The sequence below is a fragment of the Tachysurus fulvidraco genome, chromosome 20, assembly GCF_022655615.1.
Source record: "Tachysurus fulvidraco isolate hzauxx_2018 chromosome 20, HZAU_PFXX_2.0, whole genome shotgun sequence".
In the NCBI taxonomy this organism is placed as follows: Eukaryota; Metazoa; Chordata; class Actinopteri; order Siluriformes; family Bagridae; genus Tachysurus; species Tachysurus fulvidraco.
Genome location: NC_062537.1, coordinates 6,699,523 through 6,720,600, shown reverse-complemented (window position 1 = coordinate 6,720,600; position 21,078 = coordinate 6,699,523). Strand labels below are relative to the sequence as shown.

At 36.5% G+C, this 21,078-nt stretch overlaps 1 protein-coding gene across 1 annotated transcript; it reads right to left on the bottom strand.

Annotated features, from left to right (window-relative positions):
- Window positions 1–1,166: 1,166 nt before the first annotated feature.
- acads (acyl-CoA dehydrogenase short chain) lies at window positions 1,167–21,050 on the bottom strand. Its single transcript, XM_027139418.2, has 10 exons — window positions 20,915–21,050; window positions 13,351–13,514; window positions 11,011–11,160; window positions 9,435–9,546; window positions 5,389–5,540; window positions 4,760–4,930; window positions 3,814–3,951; window positions 2,384–2,479; window positions 2,235–2,291; window positions 1,167–2,159 (listed from the first exon to the last, which is right to left on the bottom strand). The coding sequence occupies exons 1-10, from the start codon at window positions 20,940–20,942 to the stop codon at window positions 2,007–2,009; spliced, it is 1,221 nt and encodes a 406-aa protein (XP_026995219.1). The 5' UTR covers window positions 20,943–21,050; the 3' UTR covers window positions 1,167–2,006.
- Between the last annotated feature and the right edge of the window lie 28 nt (window positions 21,051–21,078).

Genomic DNA, 21,078 nt, shown 5'->3' with positions numbered 1-21,078 from the left:
ATCAACCTGTTTACATGCTGTTTTTGCACACTTTTTTTTACTTACTAGCTCCTTATCCCTGTCTTTGTTTTATGTAGCACCATGGTCCTGGAGAAACGTTGTCTCATTTCACTGTGTGCTGCAACAGCTATATATGGTTGAAATGACAATAAAGCTTCTTGACTTGACTTGACTCTTGACTTGATGCACAGAGTTCTAGATGTATGACAGATTTGTATGAGGGTGTCAGGAGTGGCAGAGAAGTATGTAAGAGTATGACAGCAGTGAGATGTGTTGTAGGTCAGACAGAGGAGTTCAAGGTGGGGCTGCATCAAGGATCGACTTTGAGTCCTTTCTTTTTTGCTATGGGTATGGACAGGCTGACAGATGAAGTCAGACAGGAGTCTCCATTGACAATGATGTTTGCAGATCACATTGTGATGTGTTCTGTGAGTAGAGAGCAGTTGGAGGAACACCTGGAAAAGGCAGAATACATATGTATGAACAAGAGGAAGGGAAGTAGAAGAGTCAGGTTACAGGGGGCTGAGGTCAAGGTGTAGGAGTTTGGTGCACCAAGTATTTGGTGTCAACCGTCCAGCGCAATGGAGTGTGGAAGAGAGGTGAAGAGGTGAGTGCAGGCAGGTTGGAGTGGGTGGAGAAAAGTGTCAGGAGACTGTAGCAGTGAGGAAAAGACATGAGGCAGAAATGGAGGTAGCAGAGATGAAGATGGTGAATTTCTCTTTAGGAGTGACAAGGAGGGACAGGATTAGGAATGAGCTCATCAGAGTGACAGCTCAGTTTGGCCGTTTTGGGGACAAGGTCAGAGAGACTCGATTGAGATGATTTGGACATGTACAGAAGAGAGAAATAAAGAGGAGGATTATATTGGTAGAAGGATGCTGGAGATTGAGCTGCCAGGTAAGAGGTCAAGAGAAGGGACAAAGAGAGATATATGGATGTGTTTAAAGAGGACATGATGGTAATTGGTGCAAGAGTAGAGGATGCCGAGGATAGAGTGGAAACAGATGATTCGCTGTGGCGACCCCGAACAGGAAAAGCTGAAAGTAGAAGATGATGATTAAATAACCCAGCAAAATCTCCTTAATGGGTCATAGTGTTCAATCCAGTGTTTCCTTATAGTCATTAATATTTGTAAAAATAAAAATAAAATAATTTGGATGGCAGGCTTTTTAAGAACTGGGAAAGTTTTTATTCTTCAATGTGTCTTGAGCCCAAGAAATTACACCAAAAATCTGCACCAAAAAAGTTTATCCCTGAAAAGTGTAAACTATTTTACAGAAGTGTGTTCTACTCAGCCTACTTCCGAGTTAAAAAAAATTAGACAATGTTTTCTATATGTTTATAGCTTTATGAAAGGCTTGAATTATTCTGTATGTTAAGGCTGTCAAATGTTACATGTTGCAACATGTTAATTTCAGTGAATTTAGGTGGTGTATAAAAATCAAAAGTAGTTCAAACATGCCTAGACTTATCATATTGTGAAGCTGTTTTAACTCTGAGCAGTGGTACTCAATCAGACCTCAGCTGTTAGTTTAAGAGATGAAAAAATATTATATATATCTCTTAAATGTGAACACATCCAATTTAAAAAAATCTAAAGAATATTCTCTTTTGATGAAACTTCTAATTGTTTAATTTATTAAACCTAATAATTTACTGATGCAATAACAAAACATGCAGCAAAATACATAAATATTTTAAGCTATGTAAGTAATTCTTTGATTTATAAGAACCGTTTCCTCAATCATTAGATATTTCTCAAAAAAATGCAGTGAAATCAGCAAAAACTAGCAGCAAAGACACGTGCTACTCTCTTACAGAATTAAAAATGTATCTTTACAGTGCTTTAAATATCCAAAAATTACAGCATTGGCAAACATTTTAGAATATCAGAAATTAGAATGTTTTTGACAATGGTAACATCTCCAGGCACTCACTGCCGTGATAAAATTCAGAATGTTGATGATTTGGTGTGCTGACATGCATTTGCTGCATGTCATACAGCTCTACTGTTGATATTCCTTTAAAATCTGGTTTGCAATGACAAGTCTCTGAATTTCACTGGTCCCCTCGTAGATTTCAGTGATGCGGGCATCTCTGTAGTGTCTCTCAGCAGGCATGTCTGTTACATAACCCATTCCTCCCAGCACCTGAATGGCCTTCATATGGAAAGCACAAAAAGGTTAGACACTTCATTTTCTATTAACTATTTGAAATGTGGAGTTGTATCTTACCTGATGAGAAACAAATGTTGCTGCTTCAGATGCAGCCAGCTTGGCCATAGCAGCTTCCTGTAATGAAAGAGCAGATGGAAATGAGTCTCTCTGATCACTCTTGATATACTGTTGACCATGAAATATAAGTAAAAGGAAAAAGGACCAGCCTTAGAATAGGGTTTTTTTCCATCTCGTAAAAGTGCAGCTTTCCAGGTGAGAAGACGAGCACTTTCTATAGCTACAGACATGTCTGCCAACTTAAACTGAAGGAGAGATTACTGTCAAAATCAAGTATAGTGTTGCATGTCCTAACTATAAATTTCAAAAACAACTCTGAGCTCTCAAAATGAAAATTAACCTTTTATAACACTTAATAACAGTCATATTATATCATTAAGTCCATATATACTCCATATACTCACATTAATATACACTCACTGTCCATTACATTAGGAACACCTCTACACCCACACATTCATGCAGTTATCAGCCAATCACATGGCAGTAGTGCAATGTACAAACTGCAGATACAAGTTAAGATTTTAAGGTAATGTTCACAGCAAACATCAAATGTGACTTTGACTGTGCCAGTAATGGTGGCATCAGAAAGGCTGGACTATGTATTTCATAAACCACTGGTGTCTTGGGCATTTTACACACAAAAGCTACAACAGCACACCACACTGATTTCCATTCCAGTCATCCAAGAAATAGAATCAGAAAAGGCTTGCTGAATTTTGAAGATAAAAAAATACGTGAGCATCTGACCATGATAGCCTTAGATTCTTGCTCTTGGCTGACAGGTTTGAAACCTGATGGGGGGTCTTCTGCTCTTAAAACCAATCCTCCAAGTTTTGTGTATGCTTGTGTATATAAAATTCTGCTCACAACCGTTGTAAACATTGATTATACAACATCCTGGATGACAGCTTGAGCTATTTTACTCTGGCCTCTTATCAACACCATTCTTTATAAACTATAGAGACTATTGTGTTTAATTTCCAGGAGATCAGCAGTTTTTGAAATATTTACACAAGCCCTTCTGGGACCAACATCCATGCCATGATCCAAGTAATACACTTTTTGTAATTCTGATGTCAGATGGGAACATTAACTAATGATCTTGACCTGTATATGAATGATTTGCACTGTACTGTTGCCACATTATTGGCTAATTAGATTTATTTAATCTATATTAAAGATCTATAAAGAAAAAAAAAGATATGCAAATTATCCACTCAAAATAAAATCCAATAGGATTTTATTGGGGTTTTAGGAAGAAATTATTATCTAAAAATGAAATAAACAATACAATGCTTACAGAAAAATGAACAATATGAATGCTGTTGGACATCAATAAAAAATTATTTAGTGGTGGTAATCTTTGCAGTTTAGTACCTTTCCTAGTTTACTTTTCAGTAAATAAATTTCATGTCAAGTAATTACTCTGCACAGCACATGTAGGAACAGGTTCCTTTTCAATCCATTAAGGTTGATGCAGAAGTATCATGCTTCTAAGTTTGGATTGTATTGGATTAAGCCCCAAAAGCCATCTTCTGACATATTCATAAATAAACTTGGCATTTGTGTACTGAACCTGTATTGCCTGCAACTTTGCAATTGGTGCTCCAAAGGCTATCCGCTTCTGAGCATAACCAGCTGCACAGTCGATCGCTGCTTGTGCAATACCAAGAGCCTGAGATGCAATACCAATTCGCCCGCTGTCCAGCGTTTGCTGTTAAACAAACAGATTATAAATTAAAATGTTAATGATTTTAGCTTAGTGTTACATTTTAGCCATATTTAGAGTTGAGTTACCTGCACGTAGTATGGCTTTAATCCAAAAATTGTGTAAATTTGTGTACTTGGGTCTCAAACATGCTTACAGACCTAAGCACTATTTAGAAATGGCACATGAATGATGGTGCACGGCTGGTCAAAGGATACATTCTAACTCTGACCTTCAACTACAGAACTTAAAGTGAGCAGTGTGTGCAGCATAAACAGCTCAGACAGGTTATGTTTTAAACAATATTTTTCTATATAGGCCACACATCACATAAACCAAAACATTGGCATCATTGTAATAAATCAACAATCCAAAACAAAAGAATTAAAAGTGTGATGGAACAGAGTATATCCTGCACACACTACGATTTCATAACCTCAGTTTAGTTTCATGTTGCAAAATCATGTGCGCAGTTAACATAAAGCATTACTAACGGTCTATTCAGAGCATTAAAAAAATTCCAAAGGTAGAATCAAGGTTGTAAATTAGATTTAAACCACATTTTCAGTGATTGAACTTGTAATTATCACATTAATTATTCACTCAGCAATATAATGGCAACATGGACTCCAATTAGATGTTCATCTTTGCCATCTCATTCATATATGAATGAATTAATCCTTTTTCATTCTGCACATACTGACTCTGGAATTTTTTGATTAGGCTTGTATTTTCTTCTTAAGCTGAATTACCACAGTCATTTAAACACCCATGGGATAAAAATTACAAACTTTGCTAGTAAGCTAAGTCTCACCATGGCAATCTTGAAGCCCATGCCAGGGTGACCCAATAAGTTTGTCAGTGGGACACGGCAGTCCTCCAGTATCAGGTTTGCTGTAGATGATGCTCTGATTCCAAGTTTATCCTCTTTCTTACCCAGAAATAGGCCTGGATGAGGCATAGGTACCAGGAAGGCACTGATTCCCTGAGAATATAGATTAAAAGATTATCCACTTTGAAATATAAATGTAAACTACATAAATTACATTTGTATTTGAAATGAAAAGAATTTAAAGAATTAAAACTAAACACTCCATATCTAGCAGTATCTAACTGCTGTTCATCCAGTATAAAGTCATGGGAAAAAAAATTTACATCACAGTGAAATCACTTGTAAAAGAAGTCACTTGTAAAAGAAGAGTAAAATGTTTGCCTCAAGTTATTACTGCTAAAAGTGGTACATGTTACTGAATTATAGGGTGTTATTTATTTTTGCATTTTACTATTTAACAACTTCGAAACACTCCTCTTGGCTGTATAGTTCAATTCAAAATGACCTATCTTTGAAAAGACTTAAGATTAAATAATTGTTTGAGTAAAAAAAATTGAGGTGATCTGATAACAGTGAGACATGATGTTTTTTATGTGCTGTAAATGATGTACCTTATGTTTTAAGCTTTTATTTGTTGTGGCAAAGACAATTGCAGCAGATGCGTCCCAGCAATTGGTGATCCAGGCTTTGGTGCCATTCAGTACCCATTCGTTTCCATCCTGATGTGCCTGTGTGGAGGCTGCACCTGCATCACTCCCATTGCCTTTCAAAACAAATAAAATACATCTAATGATGTAATTAGAGATATGGTATAGTCTGGGGTACTACCACATTTCACTGCAGGTTATATATACCCTATATAATTGTGCACGTGACAAATAAAAATCTTGAATCTTTCAGTGAAGGATGCTATGTATAGCCTAAAGTAAACATATACAAAAATGTACTATGCTGCCATGTTTAACAATGAATAAAATTACATTTCTCAAAAATTTTGGATCTTAGGAATATCCCACATACACTGAAATAAAGTCTTCTTTTCCACAATGCACATAATATACTTGTCTGGTTTGTTCAACTTGTGTAAAAGGGAGAGAATAATATACAAGCACATTATCTATTAGTGCTGGATGAATTTCAATTTAGTGTTTTTTCAGACCACCCAAATTTTAGGCAAGCAAAGGTATAGAAACAGTTTTAAGTTTATAACACTTTATATTTGGCCCCATATCATTGCTTGCACTAACTGCATCTAGCCTGCCTCCAAATTCTTTCTTTATTTTTTTTGGGGCAGGTCAAATAAGGGAGAGTGGTCACTCTGTGCTCTTCTGAAGTCAACAAGCATATCTGTAGTTTTATCAACATTCAGAGACAGGTTGTTCGCTTTACACCAGGCAGTTAGCTGTTGCACCTCCTCTCTGTATGCTGACTCATGAAGTCCAGGATCCAACTGCAGAAAGAGGTGTTCAGGTCCAACAGTCTCAGCTTTTCAATCAGGGACAATAGTCATATAGGAACAATGGTGCTACTCAGGGAAATGTTGAGGAGGTCAGTGAAGACATCCACTAGCTGTTCTGCACATTCCTGGAGCACTCTGCCAGGACTGTTGTCTGGTCCAGCAGCCTTCTGTAGATTAACTCAATATAGAGTTCTCCTCACATCAGCCGTGGTTAGAGTACCTGCTTTTTGGAGGGAGGGATGTTCTTCCTTGCAGCTACGTTGTTCTGCAACCGACCACAGAAGGGAGGCATCAATGTCACAGAGAGGTGAAGGTGTCTTATCGTTCATGGATGCCCTGCCACATACACCGGGTGTCTCCACTTTACCATTAGCACTGGGGGGAATGTACACTCTGACAATGAAAACTGTGGTGAATTCCCATGGTAAATAAACTTACTTGCATCCAACAGTCAAACACTTCACTAGCGATGACCAGTAACTAGGGAGCATTTGAAAGAAGAAAAATAAATCTGCTCCAAAAAACACCTTAACAACCTGGCTGTACATATCCCACTGGGTTTGTGATTCTGTCAGGAACAGGTGCCTCCAATAAAACAAAATCCAGACCCAAACGAAGGGGTAAGATGAGAAAAAGCAATTTATTAAGCAAAATAACAAAACTACAAACAAATGGTAACAGTAGAAAGGACTAGGCAACTGCAATACAACAATCACAAAACTAGGAGACACAAGACAAGAACTCAGCTAACAAACTCAAGCATACGTATATAATTGGAGGGTAATTAGTGAGAGATTAAGAACAGAGTTGTGCAGAGTTGGGAAAAGGATCTGGCAGGGCAAACACATGCAGACACAAAACGTAAACAGAAGCACATGGGAGACAATTAACAAAGCACTGCCAGACCGCCCTCTGGTGTTCTAGCGAGGAACTGTCCAGCAGTCCATGACATTATCGGCCATGCCAATGTTGATGCAGGCATATCCTTAAAACAATAAATGCAGTTTGCACAGATGAAACTGAAGGCTAAAATCTACAGCAGACACTCAGATATATCAAATAAAAAACAGGACATATTTAGGTAAACAATAACTTGTCATGTACTACTCGTGAAATAAGAGCTAACATTATAATGACCACCACAAAATATGTTAGCAGTTTGTGTATTGTCCAAACTGCTCCACGGATGATGCCATTGCCACAGCGCTTCATTTAGCCCTCTCCCACCTGGACAATAAAGACATTTACGCACAAATACTGTTCATAGACTAGTTCAGCATTCAAAACAATTATCCCTCAGCACCTGATTGAAAAGTTGAGCCTGCTGGGACTGAGCACCTCCCTCTGCAATTGGATCCTGGACCTCCTGCCTGGGAGACCTCAGTCAGTTTGGATTGGGAACAGCATCACCAGCACCACCACACTGAGCACTGGTGCCACTCAGGGCTGTGTGCCCAGTCCACTGCTGTTCACCTTGCTGACTCACGACTGTGTAGCAATGCACATATCGAACCATATCATCAAGTTCGCCAATGACACAACCATGGTAGGACTCATCAGCAAGAACAACAAGTCAGCATACAGAGAGGTGGTAGAACAGCTAACTGCCTGGTGTAAAGCATGTTGATAAAGCCAAAAAAGATGGTTGTTGACTTCAGGAGAGCACAGAGCACCCACTCTCAGCTAAACATTGACGGATCCTCTGTAAAGTTCGTAATGAGCACCAAATTCCTTGGTGTACTTCTGGCTTACTGAGGCTGAGGAATGCACATCTCCCTCCCTTCATCCTGATGTTTTACAGAGGGACCATTGAAAGCATCCTCAGCAGCTGCATCACTGTCTGGTTTGGGAATTGCACCATAGTGAGGAGAGCTGAGAAGATCATTGGAGTCTCTCTACCCTCAATCACAGACATTCACACCACAAGCTGCATCCGCAAAGCTAACAGCATTGTGGATGACCCCACACACCTTACACACACTCTTCACCCTCCACACTCTCTTTACACCCTGGCTTCGTTTCATGTAGCACCATGGTCCTGGAGAAAAATCTCATTTCACTATGTACTGTGTCAGCTATACATGGTTGAAATGACATTAAAAGCCTTTTTTCTGTCGTCAGTAAACTTGATGATGTTGGTGGAGCTGAAAGTGGCCACACAGTCATGAGGGTACAGTGAGTACAGCAGGGGGCTCAATACACAACATTGGGGGCTCCAGTGTTGAGTAGGAATGGGGGTGAGACATGTTTGCACACTCAAACTGCTTGTGGTCTGTCTGACAGGGAGTTGGAGATCCAGTGACACATTTCTGCTGTCCAGGTGGTTCAAAGTGGTGTGGTGAAGGTATGTGATGGTGTCCACTTTGGAGTGGTTGGGACTAGTCTTACAAAGCACTTGACGCAACTGGACAAAAAATGAGACCGCTTAATTTTTTTAAGTTATGATCAGGAAGTTTAAGACCAGCTATATGGCACAGCCAGAAATAATAATAATAGTTAGACAGAAAAATCAGTACAAGAAGCAGGCAGAGATTGGGTGATAAGCAAACAACAATGGCAAGCATGATCCAAAACACAGAAAAGCAAAAACAAGAGAGAGCAACAACAAAAAAGCTCTGTAGCATCAGGTGGTGAACAAGATTGAACATTATGGAGGCATGCCAGAGCGAGGGGGATATATGTGACATGCAAAAATTAGCAGAAATTATAAACTAATTTGTGTGTGGTCAACTAATTGACAAACATAAAAGGGCCAAAAAAAATAAAAATAATAATGCATGCTATCTGCAATGTGTGTTGAATTGCAGATTTGTTTTTTTCCCCCTCACTGATGCAAATGTTTCATGAATCAGTACCTAGTCAAGGTAATACTGTAATTTATATGGCTGAATGTCCGATTGGGAAATAGTTACATTGCAAAATGCTAACATAAGCAATCCTTATGAAAGTTGAATTGCAGAAAATCTCACAATCATTCACACCTAGCTAGAAGTAACCAGTTCACCTACTGCAAAGAAGCACATGGCTAAAGGATGGGAACGAGTGCCACACAAAGTCACCTACTCATTTATGATACCATCAAGACAAGAGTACTTGTCATGAACATCTATGCAGAAAGTGGGCACAAAAAGATATGTAAAAGAGGTTTTATCTGTTAATGGATGTTTTCGTAACACATGGAAAGACAAAAATGTGTACCTGGCTCACTCAAAGCAAAGCAGCCTACTTTTTCCCCAGTAGTAAAGGGAGATATCCACTGCTTCTTTTGCTCTTCTGTGCCAAACTTCAGAATAGGGCCCAAATATAATGACTGAAATGCAATTCAAATTCAATTAAAGCTGGTTTTATTATGTCATTTATGGTTCTTATATGTAATTTAATACATTTGGAGCACAAGCATGTATTCAAATGTATTGGACACATTTCAGAAAACATTACCATGCATAGGGGTGGGTGGAATGACCAAAAATCTGTTTCACAGAATAAGTTATTTTATTTCACGGTAGCGGTATATATCACGGAATAATAATTTTTCAGGTAAATCAACAAAAGGAACGTGCTTAATATATTAAATACCACTTCAACACTTTAAAAACAAAGAATAGGCTTTCTCGTCTTATTTTATAAATTTTTTGCAAATCACATTTGTCTGTTCTTTGTCAGCCTTTGTAAACCCGAACCACGTCCATACCACCGATGTCGCGCCTCATTTCACAAGTTCCTCCTCCAGCTCTGGATTGGTTTGTGGGATTTCTTTATCAGCATGCATGTTTTTCTCCATGTTTTTCTTCTTATCTACGCTTATGTGCCCTTTCTCAATCGTTCCCAGATTCAGGTGTGCTACACACGAGTTTAACCACGCCCACTAATTTAAATTTCACGGTACGCACGGAATAGGAAAACCTGTAACGGTCATACCACCCAGCCCTAACCATGCATATTTCATACTGTATTTTATAATACATAAGAGACAAGGAAAAGAGAGAAAAGAGAGAACGGTATGTAAAAATGGTGAAAGCAAGCCCAAACTCACTTTTTACTAATTGCAGATGTTTCCAGTGCTCATTTAAACAACACAGTAAAATATTTAAAATAACAGAGATTAATACTAAGATTATGTATGCATTTTTAACCCTATACATACCTCAGCCAATGTTTTATTTATTTATTCTTTGTATAAATTATAAGCAGTGAACAAACCCCTCAGACAAGAAGCCATGCACTGCTTTCATGGTGTCTTATAAGTGGTAATTTGCAAGCTGTAAAAAAAAGTAATTTCCCACCTCTGTATGTTCAAAGTGCAGAGTGGGAAAAAACCATAAACAATTTTAACCACGGAATTACAAATTGCAGCTTCATCTCAAACTCAGCACCTCTATGGTGTTAAATGTGGTATAATAACTTTAAATAGAAGTTAAAATGAATTTATTTCAAGAAACAAGAAAACAGCTCATTGAGGTTATTTCAGGAAAAGGGGGAAATTCTAGCTATTACGTCATCGGGTGTACTAACATCTCCTTCAGTTATTGATTTACTTTAAGTCAAAGGTGATTTTTTTTTCACAAATTAATCAAATTAAGGTACAAATTAAAAGAAATTTGTTCAGAAATTGATGCATTAACATTTCTTAATAAGGAATATTTATTTTTTTTATTTAATAGAGTGTCCAAATTATTTTACATGACTGTATATATATATATATAACCTAATTTACAAAACATATTTTAACACCCTGACATGAAGCGAATGGTTTCCAAACTTAAGACTGACTCACATTATTGACACTGACGATAACCCCAGTAGATGCACAACCTCTGCTTATCTCTTCAACAGCCAGGCTATAGGCCAAATAATCCATTCCAGCTCCCCCAAGGTTCTCTGGTACCTCCATGGCCATTACACCCATTGCTCCAAGTTCCTGAATCTGTAAACCAAGCAATAACTATTTAAACAATTTAAGTAGACAGGATAACATGCAGAAATATAGACAGATTTGCTTTGCCAATAATATCACTATTGGTAAGCAAGAAGAGGAAAACTTGCTCAAAAAGAAGGGAACTTTTAAATCATACAATGGATCTTGATGAATGAAATATTAAATCTTATTCACATTGTATAAATCATTCAGAATGATGTGACAACGGTCAATGGAAACCAAAATCATCAACCCACTGAGGACCCGATTCAAAATCACACCAAAAATCTAAACAGAAAATTTTAATTACAGTCTGGTTCAACTTGCATAAATTTCTTTAGGACAACTCATAATGTAAGTCAGTAGTTCATATGGCCCCATTTACATGTATGCACTCCTGACAATGTCTGGGCATACTACTGAGGAGATTGTGAATTGCGTCCTGTTTGATCATCCTCTCAGACCTGGATCAGGGCCTCAGCTTGGCAGCTTCGGGTTGCTTCAGTACATAATGCCACAAAGAATCTTAATTGGATTCAGGTCTGGGGATAATGAGGGCAGTGTCATGGAGCAGGAGGAACCCAGGATCCATTGCATTAGCGTAACATCTAGCAATGTCTCTGAGGATTTCATTGAGTTAATAAACAGCAGTAAGTGAACCATTGATTTTCATGTGGAGTTCTGTGTGACTCTCCAAAGATATTCCTCTCCAGACTATAACTGACCTACCATCAAACCAATCATGCTGAATGATGTTGCAGGCAGCATAACATTTCCATGTCATCTCCAGACTCTTTTACCTCAGTTACATGTGCTCAGTGTGAACCTGTTATTATCAGTTTAGAGAACGGGGTGCCAAAAGCAGTCCTGCCAACTCTGGTGTTCTCTGGAAATGGCAATTGAGCTGCACGGGGCTGGGCTGTGAGAACAGGTCCCACTAAAGGATGCTGGGCCCTCATATTAGTCTCATGGAGTCTGCTTCTGACAGTTTAGTTAGAAACATGCACATAGTTAGCCTGCTTGTGGCTATTTTGTATGTCTCTGGCAGTGTTCCTCGTACAAAGGAGCAGACACAAGTAATAACAAGGACCATAGAAAAAAATAAATAAAAATAAAAGTTTCTGAGGCCCCCATCTGCAAAACTATTACCTTTTTGGGGCTGTCTTGCTTTTGCCTTTCCAGTGCACCTGTTGTCATTGTCAAGTGAAACTAATTCACAATCATTTAAGTTTCCTAACTGGACAGATCAATTTCACTGAAGTTAACCTGACTAGGTTTATACTGTGATAATTAAGTGTTCGCTTATTTATGCATGCATTAGATATAAAAAGTCTACACACCTAAAATGGAAGGGTTTTGGTGTCTAAAAATTAAAGGCCCAGTTGGTTAAAAAGGTTGGGATTGCTGTCACATGCAGAGAGCAACCAGTACTGACCAAATGCTGCACTTCTTTCAACGTTGCTGTTGGTCATTTGGCTGCCTCCCTGACCAGTTTTCTCCTGGTCTTCAAATCAATTTCAGGGGTCGTCCTGTTCTTAGTAATATCACTGTTGTCCCATATTTTCTCCATTGCTGATTACTAGCTTTACAGTGTTCCGTTACAGGTAAATCTTTTTTATAACCTTCTCATGATTAATTTTTTTCAACAAGGAACCCTGAACTATCAAGAAAGGAAAGGTTGACATGGCTTTTCCAAATGGATGTTACCAAGAAGTTGTACTTTACTTGGAGTTAGTCACCTTAATTGATGGCAGGTATATACTAATTAGTATTTAACATAGTTTTCATTTTGATTGCTTTATTCTGAACATTTTGTAATTTAATTTTTTCCCTCCCTAAAATGATTCTTAACGGTTTTTTTATTTCAATATATAGGCTGTATATAGTTTCACAATAATGGTGGAAAAGTTCTGACATGATTCGGACATAAAAACCTAGCATAATAACAGGGTTGTTTAGACTTTTTATATTTACTGTATATAGATTATCAGGCAATATGCAGACTGCACAAATTATGCGGCACAACTGTATATACTGCATCAACTGTTCTTGTCCAAATATACCCTCCACCCCCTTATTTATACAGATAAATCTTTTACTTTCCATGGTGACTATGGTTATAGAAATTGCTTTCTGTCCTGACATGATGTTTTGCATTTTTTAACAAGAAGAAAAAATCTGCAGCTGCATGTTACTTACCTGCTTAGCTGGAAAAGAATGATTTTTGTCAAGCTGTGCAGCAATCGGTGCAAGTTCTTTTGTTGCATATTCCTGACATGTCTGTCTCAGAATTTGATGGAGTTCAGGTAATTCTGCAAGCTGAGTAAAGCAACGAGTGCCACACCTCACAGCCCTGCACAGGGCTGAAACATACACAAGAGATGATTTGTCTTATTTTTCTGCATTAATTACAGAGGAAACTTGACATTTTGTGAGGAAAAATAACAATGTAAACATAAAAAGTAATAAAAACAAATAAAAAGTTAAAGTAAAAAAAGAAAGAAAAAATAAGTTACAGTATTTTCCGCACCATAAGGCGCACCGGATTATAAGGCGCAGTCTCAATTATGGGGTCTATTTCTGTACTTCTGTTTCTCAAGCAGAAAAACTTTTTGACTATTTATCATATATTTAATATGCCGCAGTGCCAAAAAATGTATCAGTCCACACCGCTGTGTCTATGGAACCGGGCAGGAATCAAGTGCGTCTCAGTTCTTAGTCGAGCCTGACACTTATCAGCCAATCAAAAAAAAAAGAGGGTACACTATAGCCAATCAGAAATAGCACTATCTGGGTAAGATTTAACCCTTGTATTGTCCTCCTATACAAATTAGGAGCGCTGAGTAAAATTGACCTTGTCTGTTTTGACTACTTATAAAAAATGAAGTATATATTATAGGCAGGAGATTGTTTTGAAACCATTTTGACCATTTTTAATGTCAGCAAATAATAAAGGCTGTTTTTTTACAGGCCAAATTGACTTGAATGCTTATAAATCAAAAATTCCACAATTATCACCATTCTGTTTGTAATATCTATTTTACACTTGTAATATCCATTTTGCCCACCTAATGTCATCTGATCAACCAACAACAGGCTACACACACACACACACACACACACACTCAAAAACATGCCATAATTTCATGTGAATAAAACTTCGTTTACCTCCTTATGTTTTTTTTATTATACTTAATGTATGAATGATAAATCTTATCATACATTATCATTCATCACTGATAATATCTCCAGGCAAAAGTTGACTGATGCAACTAAATAAGAGAGGAAACAAATATGATTTGAATATGAAAACACAACGTGTGTGTGTGTGTGTGTGTGTGTGTGTGTGTGTGTGTGTGTGTGTGTGTGTGTGTGTAAAGCTTGTTGGTAGATCAGATTTTGCCCCCAGCTGCATCTAACAAGTGTGAAATATATACAAATGAGTAGCTTTTGTTTTTTCTGGAGGCCTAATGAATTGCTATGCCCAGTGCTTGTGTGTGTGTGTATGTAGCATCATTTTGGTAGATCATATTTTGCCCTCTGCTAGGCAAAGGTATATCAAAAGTGAGAAATATTTACAAATGTGTAGCTTTTTTTTTCTGAAGGCCTAATGAAATGCAAAAATGATGTCATAAATACATTATTCATTTGTAGAATACTCATTCATGGCATCAGTGAATCATATTTAATGGAAAGGATGCTGATAAGACTTCCTAAATTGTCAACACTTTTTAATTTGGTTGTAAAAGCAGACTAAAGTAAACTGCATATTAAGTAGGGTATAACTATATCTTTGACTTGATTGAATTCTCAGAACATTTTAAAATGTGAATGAAGAAAAAATATAACTGAAAAGACCTGTTTTATTTCTGAATCCTAACCTATGAAATGTCAATACAAACCTAAATAAATAAAAAAAAATTGGGAAGCTACTATATTTTTATAATAAAAAAATAAAATTAATGTATACATTTTCCCAAAACAATTTGCAAATTTCCAATCTGAATTATCAGGCTCAGCAAGAGCTCTATATTAACTCTGTTGTGTAGATTGGGACCTCTGCTGTTCAAACAAGGCAAGTCTATGACTCAGATCTTCATATTTATTTTCCTTTGTGATTTTGTGAGGTTATGATGAGAACCTATTTTTAGAGATTTATTGTATTGTTTCAATTATTTATATTATTTCTATTTACCGCATAATTAAAAAAAAACAAAAAAAAAAACCTTTATAGTACTTTCTTAATTTTCGTTGATATGATACCTTTTACTTGTGCTGCCTTGTCAATTTGAATTTCCCATACAGGGATTAATACAGTTACATTCAAAGATTATGTGCAAAGTTTGGGGCATAGGCATGTGTAGGGATAGAGCTAAAGTCAGATCATTATTTCTGAGGAAACACAAATTCTATTGAGTTCTAATTCAGTATAGTATATCTATGTGCTAAGCTGAGATTTAAACAGGGATCCGACAGGGATACCACTGAATTATAATCATGAATCTTGAAAGGTATGTTCAGGAAGTGACCCTCTAGAAATTTATACAATTGCACATTTGTATATGCCCACAATCTAAAAAAAAATGACCCATGTTCACAGAAATATTTGTTGAATTACTCAGCAGATGGTATTATTCAAGTTTTTTTTAATAACATTCTGCATGATTCTGCAAAAACCTACACATAATCACTTCAAGTGCAACAGAGCTAAGTCGATCCACAGTAAACCTCAAAGGCATTTGCAGGCCAGTGTAATGAAGAGGTCATCGACAAGTGGATGTTATGGGTTAAGGACATCAACAAGGGGATAGCGATAGGGCTGGGCGATATGGCTGAAAACTGTATCACGATATCAGTGTTTCATATCGGTCAATATCAATAATTATTGATATTTTTATGACCCCTTTAAAATAAGGACCAGGAGAAAAATATATTACATTTAAACATTTTTATTTTAAACTTAACCTTCCTCTGATCATAATCCTCTTAGTTATTAAGACTAAAATGTCAACAACCAGGAAACCTCAAATAATTATGTTAACATAAGTCTAAAGTCACAATGTACAATTAACAATTATCTCTCAACATTTAAGGTGCAAAATGAAAGAAAATGTAAGAAATGTTAATAAAGTGTTATAAAATAGTGCAGAGTGTTAAATATAAACAGAGAAACCTGAGAATTTAGTGCAAGTTTAGTGTTAGGAAGGTCACTAGCTGTTCACCTTCTGGTGAATAAAGTGTTTTAAATATGTGCAGTGTTTTGTAAACATAAATAAAACTGAAGTAGACTGAGATTAGGGCTGTAGCTATAGAATATTTTAGTAATCAAGTATTCTACCGAAACTGTCATCGATTAATCGGATAAAATGTATTTTTGCTTGATTAAAGAGCAATATTAAATATACAAGAGAAAATAAGACGGGTCTCTTAAAATGAACAACTAATTGGTTTCCTTTTTTAGAAAAATGAACTTTTATTTTTTAAATGCATAGTATGCAATGCATACAACAATATTTTCTAGCACAAATAAATATGTAGATATTACCCATTAGATATTACCCAATAGTCATACATTCTGGGTTTTAAATGAACCCTTTTCTAAGATGCAAAAACAAAAAATTAAATTACTTTCAAATAATTTTTTTTAAAGTATCAAAACTAAGGCATACATTTAATTAAATAGATAGATAGATAGATAGATAGATAGATAGATAGATAGATAGATAGATAGATAGATAGATAGATAGATAGATAGATAGATAGATAGATAGATAGATAGATATGTGAAGAATGCTTTGTGGTATTTAAAAGGCAAAAACATGGACAGGAACTTGGACCTAGACGCCATGCATGGTTTCACACCGTGTGCTTTAAGCATATATAAGCATGGACAACGTGCTGTTGTGGTATGTCAGCTTAGATTTTCTGGCGTTTCCTCCTGTTTGTTTCTTCTCTTTGCTCATTGACATTGTTATCACGCCCTTCCATTTTGCAGCCCGCCCACGCCCTCAAATCAAAAGACAGATAACTCCTCGCGTCTCCTTCCGCTTTGACGTAAGCACATTGTCTCACACACACACACACACACACACACACACACACACACACACACACACACACACACACACACACACACACACACACGAGCTTTAAAATGAATTAAAAGAGGCTTTAAATTAAATTTAAAAGATAAATTTTTGTAATGGAGTTACTCGAGGAATCGTTTCTGCCCTAACGGAGATACATCTGTAATATTAAACACAAACCTGATACACTACAGTAACATTGTTTGAAATATAAAACCTGCAAAAATATGAAAATGTAGCTGACTTTTCCTCTTTTATTTACAATTTCCTCGCTCACTGTGGCGCACATTCTCTGCTTATCAGTCGGTTACTGAAGCAGGAGACAACAATATGGCACAACCAAACTTGATACTTTTACATGATTGGCTATTATCTCGTCATTCCCTACGTTGCTAGGTTACCAGAGAGTGATTGCCTTTGTTAATGCAACCAAACTTGCTTCGCAACCTCTGTTTCCTTCCGACAAAGGATAAAAAATATCGAACGTTTTATCGAGCACATTTTTTTATTGCTATCGTTCACGTGATACATATTGTTATCGTTTTATCGCCCAGCCCTAGACAGCGATAAGCTCTTAGGTATTTTGTACATTTACAGCATTTGGCAGACACCCTTATGCAGAGTGACTTTTTTAATTTTTTTATACAACTGAGCAATTGAGGGTTAAGGGCCTTGGACCTGGGATCAAACTCACAAACTTCCGATTGGTAGACCAACACCTTAACCACTTGGCTACAACAAAAACATATTTTGGAAAAGAATATTCATTTCTACTGGGTTACTTCGTAAACATGGCTGCCTGCATCTTTTTTGTTATATGTGATGACATCAACTAGCCAGTGGAAGTGAATTTTGCTAAAGGTGCATGGGCCACTTGCAGTTATAATTTCAATTTTTAAATGCAGCTTAAAAGATTTTATATACTGTAGTTCATGTTTTCAAATCTGTGTTTAAATTGTACCATTTAATTTTCCATTTTAAGTAATTATTTTGCACACTTTCAATGTTTCACTTTCCTGTCATGTTTAATCTTTTTGAAAATCAATAATTTAAGCAAATTTCCTCTGCTTCAGATCTTTTAATATACAGCCCATATTCAGTAAAGGGTCCAATGCATTACTGTACTAGCTGCAGGATGTTCAGTAATTCCTCCTCCATCTTTAGCAGTAATTTTAAATGTAATATGTGTATTTTAGTTAGCTCTCCAATGGAGAAGATTGCAGCATTTGAGGTGCGAATCCTGATGCTAGAGAGGGTCAGCGATAGTGAGAGCAGTGTAGTGTCTGTAAGGGAAAGTCTGGATGTCTTAGGCAAATTTAGTAACCCACAACTCTGGCATTAGAGCCCTCACAGAGGGTAAATAGGCATGTGGTAGCCTAGTGATTGTTGGGCTACCAATCGGAACGTTGTGAGTTCGATCCCAGGTCCACCAAGTTACCAATGTTGGGTCCCTGAGCAAGGCACTTCACCTTCAATTGCTCAGTTGTACACAAAAACAAGATAATGTAAGTCGTTCTGGATGAGGGCACCTGCCAAATGCTGTAAATGATTTTTTTTTTTTTGCCAAGTTACCTTGTTAAACATAAATTTCTATCCAAAGAGAGGTTTCCCAGAGTTATTATATGACTGGATCACCATCTGACCCCATAGAACTTGATCTGAGTTCTTTGAGTCAATACACAATAGTCATTAAAAAAATACTAGCACCCTGGTATAATGATCACACACCCACCTTAACTAAATTGGTACTATTGTAAGTGGCATAGACGGAGAGCCCCATGGGCTAAAGAAAATCTCTCTGTGCTGCAAGATCAGCATCTCTCCCCCTAGTTGAAGATAAATAATCCAATATTTTTATTTAATACTCTAACAAAATGAAACCACACAGAAAAACGCACACCATTGATATACAGCAGCAATGACTTCATGAATTATTTCAATACCAAAATTGAGAACATGAATCACTAATCCTGTAAATGACAATATTATTATATCTGATCACTTGATTGATTCCATCCCCTTCAAGAGACAGATTTAATGTTCTTCAAACTTTTCAACATACTAGATCCCCTACCTACATATTTCTTTATACAAACCAATAGCAACCAAACCAAACTGCTTCTAAATGTAATCAGTTCTTCCCTTAGTATTGACTATGTCCCTAAATATTTAAAACTATAGTACATAATATTTTTAAACAGTTACCAAACCCCTGATTAAAAAATAAAACAACCTTAACCTACCTACATACAGTAGCTACCTCATACCTACATATGAATAACGTACAGGATTCAGTTTATCAGTCAGGATTTATCAAGGATTTAGCCTGATCATAACACAGATATAGCACTGGTTAAAGTGGCAGATGACCTGCTACTGGCCTCTTATCATGGTTTTTGTCTCCCCGCTGATGTTTTTTGATCTTAGAAAAGCTATTGAAACCAATGTAAAATTTTGATCATTTACATTATTTAGCAGATGCTCTTATCCAGAGAACTTTTTATCTTTTTTTATTAAATATTTTATTGAAGACTATTAAATATTACTAATGACATATAAAGCACTGATTGGTCTCATGACACAGTACCTGTACCTTTTTAATGATTTTTTCTTTTTATAATCTGTTCAATCTAGGTGCACTTGTTAGTACCTAAAGTAATAAAGGCTACAGCAGGGGGCAGAGGCAAGCTTTATGTGAATAGATTTTCTTCAGTAAAGAAGAAGCAGATCTGGAAGGTTCATAGGCATTGACTGTTTTGGTAAAATCAGATTGTGTTGCTGATTGTGTATAAATAGAAATAAAATTTTTAACTATTATTTTATATTTCTGTAAAGCTGCTTTAAACAGTGTCCTTAGTGTTAAATTCATTCAAATAAATATTAATTAATTAATTCAAATGGATATATACAAATTAAACCCAATATGCAGTCCCAATCCCAATATCATCAAAACCTTGAGCTATGATGAAGCTTGGATTCCCATAGTGATGAATTTACTGGTGGAATCTGCAGTCCAGCACATCCACATGCAGTTTAACACAAAAACTCTTTACCTAAAATAGACTCACAACATAAACACTACCCCTGGTGACACATGGTGGTCCTGGAGTGTCATTTGAAACAGATTTTTTTTTAATTAGATTTTTTTTTGGTTAATGTGTAAAAGTAAAATAAACGTCGGCCATTAAAAAAAAGAGTGGGTGAAAGGTTATAAAAGTGTGTTTATTGTTAGCGCGTGATTTAGCAGGACAGCGTCCAGGAATCCCAGGTCTGTTACGTACTGAGTAGAGATTCTTGATATACTAAATAATTACATTAATCAAATAGAATTCGCTTTATTACAAATCTGACTCGGTATTTCATAACATTGCTGCTGGCATATTGCAATTAATACATGTGCAATTAATACATTGCAAAATGTGTTTAAAAAAACCCTAAAGGTTGTTTACAAGACGTCAAGGATCAACAACAGCTACCTTAACTAGCTGACAAAGGAAAGAAAAACAAATAACTAGATAAATCTAAATAAATAATTACCAATAGGGATCATTTTGCAGCACCACTGTGTAAACTATAGATGACATGTCGTACAGACAGATAAATCTAATTACGGACTAGAAGAGCTCACATATATCGAATATACATATAACGTAAAACAAACATGTTTATTTACTGACCTTTCCGAGCTTTAAAAAGTGCTGCCATCTTTTTGTTCTTCGTCGCTGATTCAACATTATTCAACACTGTTACAAGTTTCCCTGCCACCTAGTGGACATATTGTTTACTGCGTGTCCATCATACTAAACTAATAAATAATGAAACTAACTAATGGTAAACTACT

Bases quoted from the DNA above. Each gene is read 5' to 3' on its own strand.
- acads (XM_027139418.2), bottom strand. From the start codon at position 20,942: ATGGCAGCACTTTTTAAAGCTCGGAAAG. The intron at 4,931-5,388 runs GTACATCATTTA...CTATATTCTCAG, and splicing joins ATAAAAGCTTAAAACATAAG to GGAATCAGTGCCTTCCTGGT. The intron at 2,480-3,813 runs GTTCAGTACACA...TCTCTCCTTCAG, and splicing joins CAAAGTTGCAGGCAATACAG to TTTAAGTTGGCAGACATGTC.